At 42.8% G+C, this 12222-nt stretch overlaps 1 protein-coding gene across 1 annotated transcript in view; it reads left to right on the forward strand.

Moving 5' to 3' along the window:
* Positions 1-9636, forward strand: part of LOC117560065 (myocyte-specific enhancer factor 2D-like) — a 38900-nt gene extending 29264 nt beyond the window's left edge. The window contains exon 3 of the mRNA XM_034236820.1: positions 9274-9636. Within this exon, the coding sequence (XP_034092711.1) occupies positions 9274-9621 (348 nt within the window). The 3' untranslated portion in view covers positions 9622-9636. The remainder of the gene's footprint in view (positions 1-9273) is intronic.
* Positions 9637-12222: the final 2586 nt, after the last annotated feature.

Raw genomic sequence — 12222 nt, forward strand, 5'->3', positions numbered from 1 at the left:
TCTCTACTTTAAAGAGTCCTCTCCTGCTGATGTTCAGGTGTATATCAGTATGTAGTGTCTCTACTTTAAAGAGTCCTCTCCTGCTGATGTCCGGTGTATATCAGTATTAGTGTCTCTACTTTAAAAGTCCTCTCCTGCTGATGTTCAGGTGTATATCAGTATGTAGTGTCTCTACTTTAAAGAGTCCTCTCCTGCGGATGTTCAGGTGTATATCAGTATGTAGTGTCTCTACTTTAAAGAGTCCTCTCCTGCTGATGTTCAGGTGTATATCAGTATGTAGTGTCTCTACTTTAAAGAGTCCTCTCCTGCTGATGTTCAGGTGTATATCAGTATGTAGTGTCTCTACTTTAAAGAGTCCTCTCCTGCTGATGTTCAGGTGTATATCAGTATGTAGTGTCTCTACTTTAAAGAGTCCTCTCCTGCTGATGTTCAGGTGTATATCAGTATTGTAGTGTCTCTACTTTAAAGAGTCCTCTCCCTGCTGATGTCAGGTGATATCAGTATGTAGTGTCTCTACTTAAAGAGTCCTCTCCTGCTGATGTTCAGGTGTAATCAGTATGTAGTGTCTCTACTTTAAAGAGTCCTCTCCTGCTGATGTTCAGGTGTATATCAGTATGTAGTGTCTCTACTTTAAAGAGTCCTCTCCTGCTGATGTTTCAGGTGTATATCAGTATGTAGTGTCTCTACTTTAAAGAGTCCTCTCCTGCTGATGTTCAGGTGTATATCAGTATGTAGTGTCTCTACTTTAAAGAGTCCTCTCCTGCTGATGTTCAGGTGTATATCAGTATGTAGTGTCTCTACTTTAAAGAGTCCTCTCCTGCTGATGTTCAGGTGTATATCAGTATGTAGTGTCTCTACTTTAAAGAGTCCTCTCCTGCTGATGTTCAGGTGTATATCAGTATGTAGTGTCTCTACTTTAAAGAGTCCTCTCCTGCTGATGTTCAGGTGTATATCAGTATGTAGTGTCTCTACTTTAAAGAGTCCTCTCCTGCTGATGTTCAGGTGTATATCAGTATGTAGTGTCTCTACTTAAAGAGTCCTCTCCTGCTGATGTTCAGGTGTATATCAGTATGTAGTTCTCTACTTTAAAGAGTCCTCTCCTGCTGATGTTCAGGTGTATATCAGTATGTAGTGTCTCTACTTTAAAGAGTCCTCTCCTGCTGATGTTCAGGTGTATATCAGTATGTAGTGTCTCTACTTTAAAGAGTCCTCTCCTGCTGATGTTCAGGTGTATATCAGTATGTAGTGTCTCTACTTTAAAGAGTCCTCTCCTGCTGATGTTCAGGTGTATATCAGTATGTAGTGTCTCTACTTTAAAGAGTCCTCTCCTGCTGATGTTCAGGTGTATATCGGTATGTAGTGTCTCTACTTTAAAGAGTCCTCTCCTGCTGATGTTCAGGTGTATATCAGTATGTAGTGTCTCTACTTTAAAGAGTCCTCTCCTGCTGATGTTCAGGTGTATATCAGTATGTAGTGTCTCTACTTTAAAGAGTCCTCTCCTGCTGATGTTCAGGTGTATATCAGTATGTAGTGTCTCTACTTTAAAGAGTCCTCTCCTGCTGATGTTCAGGTGTATATCAGTATGTAGTGTCTCTACTTTAAAGAGTCCTCTCCTGCTGATGTTCAGGTGTATATCAGTATGTAGTTGTCTCTACTTTAAAGAGTCCTCTCCTGCTGATGTTCAGGTGTATATCAGTATGTAGTGTCTCTACTTTAAAGAGTCCTCTCCTGCTGATGTTCAGGTGTATATCAGTATGTAGTGTCTCTACTTTAAAGAGTCCTCTCCTGCTGATGTTCAGGTGTATATCAGTATGTAGTGTCTCTACTTTAAAGAGTCCTCTCCTGCTGATGTTCAGGTGTATATCAGTATGTAGTGTCTCTACTTTAAAGAGTCCTCTCCTGCTGATGTTCAGGTGTATATCAGTATGTAGTGTCTCTACTTTAAAGAGTCCTCTCCTGCTGATGTTCAGGTGTATATCAGTATGTAGTGTCTCTACTTTAAAGAGTCCTCTCCTGCTGATGTTCAGGTGTATATCAGTATGTAGTGTCTCTACTTTAAAGAGTCCTCTCCTGCTGATGTTCCCGGTGTATATCAGTATTTAGTGTCTCTACTTTAAAGAGTCCTCTCCTGCTGATGTTCAGGTGTATATCAGTATGTAGTTTCTCTACTTTAAAGAGTCCTCTCCTGCTGATGTTCAGGTGTATATCAGTATGTAGTGTCTCTACTTTAAAGAGTCCTCTCCTGCTGATGTTCAGGTGTATATCAGTATGTAGTGTCTCTACTTTAAAGAGTCCTCTCCTGCTGATGTTCAGGTGTATATCAGTATGTAGTGTCTCTACTTTAAAGAGTCCTCTCCTGCTGATGTTCAGGTGTATATCAGTATGTAGTGTCTCTACTTTAAAGAGTCCTCTCCTGCTGATGTTCAGGTGTATATCAGTATGTAGTGTCTCTACTTTAAAGAGTCCTCTCCTGCTGATGTTCAGGTGTATACAGTATTAGTGTCTCTACTTTAAAGAGTCCTCTCCTGCTGATGTTCAGGTGTATATCAGTATGTAGTGTATCTACTTTAAAGAGTCCTCTCCTGCTGATGTTCAGGTGTATATCAGTATGTAGTGTATCTACTTTAAAGAGTCCTCTCCTGCTGATGTCCCGGTGTATATCAGTATGTAGTGTCTCTACTTTAAAGAGTCCTCTCCTGCTGATGTTCAGGTGTATATCAGTATGTAGTGTCTCTACTTTAAAGAGTCCTCTCCTGCTGATGTTCAGGTGTACATCAGTATGTAGTGTCTCTACTTTAAAGAGTCCTCTCCTGCTGATGTCCGGTGTATATCAGTATGTAGTGTCTCTACTTTAAAGAGTCCTCTCCTGCTGATGTTCAGGTGTATATCAGTATGTAGTGTCTCTACTTTAAAGAGTCCTCTCCTGCTGATGTTCAGGTGTATATCAGTATGTAGTGTCTCTACTTTAAAGAGTCCTCTCCTGCTGATGTTCAGGTGTATATCAGTATGTAGTGTCTCTACTTTAAAGAGTCCTCTCATGCTGATGTTCTACAGTGACATGTCTCTGTGCTTTAATGTTCAAAAAGCTCCTTATTTTTCTCATATATTTTCGTTCCTGAAATATCAGTTGTGTTTGCAGGAGATAAAAAACTAAATCAAGTGAGTGTGTGCATAATATCAGTTTTAGACCTTGAGAGTAAGGACAGTGTAGGAACTTGACAACGTCCCCATTTGTATTCCCTGGAGTTTAGTCCATTTTGTGTTATTTTGTACTTCGTAGTTTCGTAGGTGTGGATGCACGAGAGTGAGAGTGAGGGGGTTCAGGGTGGCAGATGGTGAGTCTGATTATCATGCAGAGTTGGTGTCCTTTCACAGACCTGCATGACTGTGTGCCTTTTTATCAACCATACAGACTATCGTTCCCTACGCTAAAGTGTTTTAGTGCCAAGTAAACCTTACCTACGTTTATTTGCCATCATCTTTTCTTAGCTTAAACCATACTCTTGTTGTCATGCACAGATGTTCTACAAAGTGAGATTTGAAAAAGATTGTAAAAAAACGGAAACATCCAATATTGATAGGACTCATGTTACATATTTAGTTTGAAGATTAAAGGACGATCCGTCTTGTGTTGACTGCCAGGCCGAATCCCTTAATGATGGTACATAAGTACAAATATGTGTTATATGTGTGTGTGTCTATAGCCTTTTGTCACATGCAATTGTCGTCATTCATTTTTACTTATTTTATTTGTTCCCATGGTTCCCTTTGTTCTCTCCATTTTGTTGAGGTCAGAACACACATCGCAGCCTGCGCAGTGTGCTTTCTCCATGAGAGGTGCACAGCAAAGCGCATGGTGGCGGCTCCTGTGTCACAATGTGCATGAAGCTGCAGATCAGAGCGCTGAATCAGGCGAACACATCTGTCTAATAACCCGTTTGTGTGAGTAAAAAACGCCGCTTTGACACCGCTGTGATAATAATTATAATGGCTTCCACTTTTAATGAGATTCATATCAAAGGAGCACTATTGTTTTCAAGGCTCTTTACCGTGAAATCCAAGTGTTATCATTACCCTCTCACCTGTTTGGAGGATACGCTGTACCCTCAAAGAGTCTGCTACATACATTAACATACATATACTAATGAATGGATGTCAATGGTGGTTCAGAACAGCAGAAGAAATGCATTGAACATTCCTTAATGCAACAACAAGGTTTCCAAAATGGTTGGCCGTGATGTTAAAGATACATGAGGACTAACATATCACTTGTTTGGTCACTTAAAGTCTTATCTTCGCATAACATTCATTACATTTGGATGTCATTTTCTCATTTGCAGATTTCTTGTTTGTTTGTAGCCTTTATTTAACCAGGTTTAAATCCCATTGAGATCAACCATCTCTTTTTCAAGGGAGACCTGCAGCACATTGGTTACACATACACAACAGAAAACAAAAGGACATCATACAACATAATTACAGGGGTACAAATTACAACCTATTCCATTCTATCTCCATAAAACCAAGATAAAAATAAGACCTTGCCGTTTCTACATCAGCACACAGATCAAACCCAAACAGGTCATGAACAAAACCCTGCTCCACAAAATGTTTTATGTCTCTCTTAATGATAATACGAGGTTTAACCTTTTGGACCTTAGTGTCCCTAATTGTGGCTACAACAGTGATCACTCAGAGCATTCGCAAATACTCCCACAGATGAGTATTTATAGGGAACATTAGTTAAGATGAGATCAATTAGGGAGGATTTATTTGGGGACTTAATGTTAGGGCGAGTCGGACTGTCCACAATCTGAGTAACATTCAAAGAGATACGAAGGTTTTTAAAATCCTCTGACACTGCAGTTAACCAGGCCCAGTTGAAATCTCCAAGTAGCACTATTTCCTTGTAGTCTAGCTGCGATAAAAGATTTGCCAACGAAGACAAGGAGTCCTTGCCAGCTGAGAGGGGTTTTAAAGATTTCCTGGACTCAGTTACAGATGTTAAGGACATCCATCATCACCCTCTCATCTGTTTTGAGAGTCCGCTACATAGATTGACATAAATATATGAACGAATGGAAGTCAATGGTGGCTCAGAGCAGCAGAAGAAATGCATTGAACATTCCTTAATGCCAACAAAGCTTCCAAAATGTTTGGCCGTGATGTTAAAGATACATGAGGATTAATATACCACTTGTTTGGCCTTATCTTCGCATAACATTCATTACAATTGGATTTCATTTTCTCATTTGCAGTGGCAGATTTGTTTTAAGGATGTCCAGGACTCAGATGTTAAGGACATCCAAGTGGCATCATCATACCCTCTTTAGCTGTTACTGTATAACGCTAAATTCCTCCCAAATGAGAAGCGTCTGCGTCTTCCTCCTCGGGGTTTTGTTGAAGCTCCCGCAGGTTCGAGTTCCCCCCGGTTGCACTTTTCCATAAGCTGCAGGGTTGCATGGAGTTGAGTCATCCTCACTTAGCAGAGATGGTTCGCAGTGGGAGTCGTTGAACATGTGCTCATGTTTTAATCACCCTCACTTGACACAGCATAATTAATTAAAGAAAATAAAGGGTGAGTGAAGTATTGAACACGATGCTTAGAGTTCTGTTGTTGCTTATGGATCGTCTCTGAAGCGATGCACTGTGAAAGAAATCTGACACTGAGGCTTAAAACAACCAAACCAGTTTCTACCACCCCATGATGAATGCATGCAGTTTCAGTTGGGTTATGGTCAAGGTACAATTTTCAACAACCATTAATGTCCATTTATCTACAAATGTAAAGTATAAAAACCTCACAGTCATATTTAACGCTATTTATTGTATGTTTCCTACCATTCTAAACACCCATTGATTTCCATTCATTTCCAAATCAATCAATCAATGTTTATTTATATAACCCAATATCGCAAATGTTACATTTGTCTCAGTGGACTTCACAGTGTGTACAGAATATCAGTATGACAATACGACACCCTCTGTCCTTAGACCCTCTGTCCTTAGACCCTCTGTCCTTAGACCCTCTGTCCTCAGACCCTCGGTCCTCAGACCCTCTGTCCTCAGACCCTCTGTCCTCAGACCCTCTGTCCTTAGACCCTCTGTCCTTAGACCCTCTGTTCTTAGACCCTCTGTCCTCAGACCCTCTATCCTCAGACCCTCTGTCCTTAGACCCTCTGTCCTTAGACCTCTGTCCTCAGACCCTCTATCCTCAGACCCTCTGTCCTAGAGCCCTCGTCCTTAGACCTCTGTCCTTAGACCCTCTGTCCCTTTAGACCCTCTGTCTTAGACCCTCTGTCCGTAAGACCCTCTGTCCTCAGACCCTCTGTCCTTAGACCCTCTGTCCTCAGACCCTCTGTCCTTAGACCCTCTGTCCTTAGACCCTCTGTCCTTTAGACCCTCTGTCCTCAGACCCCTCTGTCCTCAGACCCTCTGTCCTTAGACCCTCTGTCCTCAGACCCTCTGTCCCTGAGACCCTCTGTCCTCAGACCCTCTGTCCTTAGACCCTCTGTCCTCAGACCCTCTGTCCTTAGACCCTCACATCGTCAAGGAAACACTTCCAAGAGACAAACCCACAGTTTAAAGGGAACATGGGAGAACCTCAGGAGAGCAACAGAGGAGGGATCCCTCTCCCAGGACGGACAGACGTTGCAATAGATGCCGAGTGGTAAATTGAAAAGATAATACATTTGCACATAGGTAGTCCAAGATGTTTGGAAATGCATGTGTGTATAATAGAAGATGAATCCACGAGGATATCCATCCAGGGGACCTATGATCCAGGACCACAGCCACGACTCAAGATCCAGGGCTCGCGATCCAGGACAGAGGAGCGCAGGATCATCCATGACTCCGGATCCGGCGTATATAGACACCAAAAAAGAAAGACATTTGGGGAAGCTGGGTTAATGGGAACATGAGAGTACACAGGTATAGACAGAGAGAAGGAAGAAGTAAGATGTCCCCCGACAAACTAAGCCTACATCAGCAAAACTAGGGGCTGAATCTAATCAGCCCTAACTATAAGCTTTATCAAAAAGGAAGGTCTTAAGCGTTCTTCTTCCAAACTGTATACAAAACAATTAGCAGCCGCCTGAGTGGTATACTACGGTAAACATAACAGTTCATATCAAGTTAAAGCCACACGTATCGATATTGATGGAGGGTTTTAGCGTCTGTAAGCATTGTTTTGGTTTTATGAGAACGTCGTTTATTGGGTTTTATCTGCAGAAAGCAGCCGTTCTCAACAACATGCAAAACTAAATCCACTGTTAATTGAAGGACAGATTTAGATGCTGATGAAGTGATGAAGCAGATGGTGAACAAAAGAAAATGAAGGCAACAGACGAGCTAGATTTCTTTCTCTTTTAGCTCATTGTTTTGGTTTTATGTGAATATACTGTTTTCTACTTAAAAGCTTCTCTGAATCCACGGTCACCTTCCTCTCCAGCACCACACAAGTAGGTGTTGATACAATTAGCGAGCAGCTGGTAACTAAAGCTGGTCGAGAGCAGAGCATAAAGACGAGTTATCTGTAATGCATCCATCATCTCCAACCCGATGCTAAAGTAGCTCCATTTCTGCAGGAAGTGCAAATAGTTTACTGACTGCTAACCCGTCATCAGGTCGTAGTATGTCAACGGTTTGTGTGCAGCTTGTTATGCTCTACCTCAAAGACAATCCAAAATAACTGAAGTATATAGATGAATGGAAGTCAATGGTGGCTCAAAACAGTAGAATCAATGCATTCCTAAATGCGACAACAAGCTTCCCAAACTGGTATGGTCTTTTTAAAGTCTTATTCTTATTACATTCTATAAATATGGATTATTTTAGATTGAAGTGAAGCCTCGTGACTCTTGCTTGTTTCTTGATGCTAATTTATATTGGAGACAGGATGTAATATTCTCATTTGCAACGGCAGATTTATTCATTTGTTTTGAAGTCTTTCACGACTCAGTTACAGATTTAAAGGACTCGATAAGATGGATTTCATTTCGCTCGCCTCCACACTCTTTTTGCTGATAGATTTCAAGGGTAGGGATGTTCTCTTCCTCTCACGCCAATCAGGTCCAAAGCTAGCATGTGGACCGCAGAAGGCTCTCGGGCGCCGGTCTAAGATCCATTTTGCTGTGCGGATCTTTCTGCTTGGCTCCGTGGTCAAGGGCCCACCCGGCAAAGCTACTTAACGGCAAATCTCGTTTAAGCAGAATCCTCTCAAAATAAGAGCCTCTATCTCCCTCCCTCCCTCTCTTCCCTCCCTCTCTCCCTCCCTCTCTTCTCTCCCTTCTCGCCTTTTCCAAAGTGTGCTAACACTGAAGCAACCTGACTGCCATTAGCCTCGGCGCTAACACCACAGCATGCTTCCCATCTCACCCATTACTCTTTGTTCAACTGCTTTTCCTCGGAGCAAGGCTTCACACCAATTACTCACCCTGTTGATTGGCCTGCGTGTTCAGAGGTGTGAGGCCTCAATGACATGCTTACATTCTCGCCACAACAGCAGCACTTGGTAAAGATTGGGGGTGCTTGTTTTCTATAGACATCCATGTGTTTCCATTTGAAATCTATTCTTCCTGAGAGCACCTGCTGGGCGAGCAAGTGCAGATTCAGTTTTAATAACGTGCTTCCACGTGGGCGGCACATGTCACGAACGCTGACCTCAGAAAATGGATTGGATGTTATCAGAGGTTGTGCTCTCTGAAAGGTTCCGTTTCTATTTCTTTAAAACGCTGCTGGAGGAAAAACACCCTCCTTGTTTGTGTCGGCTCGGGTCAAACTGCTCCTTCGGACTTTTGCTGGTTGCTTTTTTTATACAAAGAACAGAGTGGGAGTCAGCAGAGGCTGTGTGGTGCAATCAAGATGGTCATTTGTGTTTGTGTGAAAGCATAAGATACGTTATAAATCCCGGGAGGACAATGGGTTTTGTGACAGTTAATTAAACACAAGTAAAAATGTGCAAGATAAAATAATCACATCACAATGTAAGCTACACCAATAATAGACAACACATTTTAGCTCGTTGGTTTTATGGGAATCTACTGTCTGCTGACGGCAGCTGTTCTCAACATACAAGCTCTCTACACATCGTCCACTTCCTGTCCAGCGACACACATATAGCTGTTGATAAAGTTAGCTACGAGCTGGTTGTCAGACAGATTTTTCTGTGTGCTAATGCTAATGTACATCACTGTCTCCAGGAGTTCACCCCATATGTGCATGAAAAATGAAATGTAAATGTGCCTCCTTCTCCTCCTTTACCCGCCTCAGACGTTGCGAAAGAAAGGCTTTAACGGCTGCAACAGCCCCGAGCCCGACGGAGACGACTCCATCGACCAAAGCCCGCTAAACGAAGAAAAGTACCGCAAGACGGAGGACCTGGACAGCCCTCTTCAAGCGCTACGGCGTGAGTACCGTCACACTTTTATCACTTTATCTAACCTATCTTCTCTTTCTCTATCTACCTCTTCTTCTTCTTCCTCTCCCTCTTCCTCTTCTTCTTCTTGTGTTTGGGGAACGAAGGCTCTGAACAAGAAAGAGCACCGGGACTCTGAGAGCCCAGACCCCGAGGAGCCCTTCTCGCTCACCCCCCGCACTGAAGAAATACAAAAAAATTGACGAGGAGTTTGATAAAATGATGCAGAACTATAGGCTGTCAGTGAGTACCGCCCCCTGCCCCATTTCCTCTGTGTAACCCTGCCCCCCCCCCCTCATTTTGCTGCTGGCGCTCCGGTTTTTCAGCTGTTTTCGGCGGCATTATTACTCACAGAGCACTCGCCTTCACCTCCACCACCTCCTCCCCCCTTTACCTCACCCACCTACTGTATTCCCCACATTCAAAACCATAACGTTCAGTTCTGTAACGACTACAAAGTATTGTAGTTAGAACACAATTAAAATACTTGGGTGCAAACACTTTAGTAGCAGTTGCCATGCGTCTGTGGCGGATACAGCGGTCTATCAAATGTAATTGACAAATTAAAGGTCTCCTATTATACAGTTTCTCATCAATATATCACAGGTCTCAGATATATCCAGAGCCTGTCTCTGATTGGCTGAAACACCAAACAGATCATTGCAGCATTACCCATAATCCCCTCTGTTTCAGCCCTGTTTCCAAAGTGCTGATTCTCTGTCTGTTACTTTAGATGAAAATAAGGAGCCCCTCCCCACGCCCCTCTGAGAGACATTTGGTTACAAAGAACTCAATGGTGCTCTAGAGGAGATTCAGGTGATAAGGGGGGGGGTTTGTTCCTGAAACTTTAAGAGTCTCTTTCCACAGAGGGGACACATGTTGATGTAGAAGAGACATGAAGAAGAGGGGACACATGTTGATGTAGAAGAGACATGAAGAAGAGGGGACACATGTTGATGTAGAAGAGACATGAAGAAGAGGGGACACATGTTGATGTAGAAGAGACATGAAAAGAGGGGACACATGTTGATGTAGAAGAGACATGAAGAAGAGGGGACACATGTTGATGTAGAAGAGACATGAGAAGAGGGGACACATGTTGATGTAGAAGAGACATGAAGAAGAGGGACACATGTTGATGTAGAAGAGACATGAAGAAGAGGGGACACATGTTGATGTAGAAGAGACATGAAGAAGAGGGGACACATGTTGATGTAGAAGAGACATGAAGAAGGGGGACACATGTTGATGTAGAAGAGACATGAAGAAGAGGGGACACATGTTGATGTAGAAGAGACATGAAGAAGAGGGGACACATGTTGATGTAGAAGAGACATGAAGAAGAGGGGACACATGTTGATGTGAAGAGACATGAGAAGAGGGGACACATGTTGATGTAGAAGAGACATGAAGAAGAGGGGACACATGTTGATGTAGAAGAGACATGAAGAAGAGGGGACACATGTTGATGTAGAGAGACATGAAGAAGAGGGGACACATGTTGATGTAGAAGAGACATGAGAAGAGGGGACACATGTTGATGTAGAAGAGACATGAAGAAGTGGGACACATGTTGATGTAGAAGAGACATGGGAAGAGGGGACACATGTTGATGTAGAAGAGACATGAAGAAGAGGGGACACATGTTGATGTAGAAGAGACATGAAGAAGAGGGGACACATGTTGATGTAGAAGAGACATGAAGAAGAGGGGACACATGTTGATGTAGAAGAGACATGGAGAAGAGGGGACACATGTTGATGTAGAAGAGACATGAGAAGAGGGGACACATGTTGATGTAGAAGACATGAAGAAGAGGGGACACATGTTGATGTAGAAGAGACATGAGAAGAGGGGACACATGTTGATGTAGAAGAGACATGAGAAGAGGGGACACATGTTGATGTAGAAGAGACATGGAGAAGAGGGACACATGTGATGTAGAAGAGACATGAAAAGAGGGGACACATGTTGATGTAGAAAGACATGAAGAAGAGGGGACACATGTTGATGTAGAGAGACATGAAGAAGAGGGGACACATGTTGATGTAGAAGAGACATGAAGAAGAGGGGACACATGTTGATGTAGAAGAGACATGAGAAGAGGGGACACATGTTGATGTAGAAGAGACATGAAGAAGAGGGGACACATGTAGAAGAGACATGAAGAAGAGGGGACACATGTTGATGTAGAAGAGACATGAAGAAGAGGGGACACATGTGATGTAGAAGAGACATGAAGAAGAGGGGACACATGTTGATGTAGAAGAGACATGAGAAGAGGGGACACATGTATAGAGACACATGAGAAGAGGGGACACATGTTGATGTAGAAGAGACATGAAGAAGAGGGACACATGTTGATGTAGAAGAGACATGAAGAAGAGGGGACACATGTTGATGTAGAAGAGACATGAAGAAGAGGGGACACATGTTGATGTAGAAGAGACATGAAGAAGAGGGGACACATGTTGATGTAGAAGAGACATGAAGAAGAGGGGACACATGTTGATGTAGAAGAGACATGAAGAAGAGGGGACACATGTTGATGTAGAAGAGACATGAAGAAGAGGGGACACATGTTGATGTAGAGAGACATGAAGAAGAGGGGACACATGTTGATGTAGAAGAGACATGAAGAAGAGGGGACACATGTTGATGTAGAAGAGACATGAAGAAGAGGGACACATGTTGATGTAGAAGAGACATGGAAGAGGGGACACATGTTGATGTAGAAGAGACATGAAGAAGAGGGGACACATGTTGATGTAGAAGAGACATGAAGAAGAGGGGACACATGTTGA

This window comes from Gymnodraco acuticeps, unplaced genomic scaffold (genome assembly GCF_902827175.1).
Source record: "Gymnodraco acuticeps unplaced genomic scaffold, fGymAcu1.1, whole genome shotgun sequence".
Taxonomy (NCBI): Eukaryota; Metazoa; Chordata; class Actinopteri; order Perciformes; family Bathydraconidae; genus Gymnodraco; species Gymnodraco acuticeps.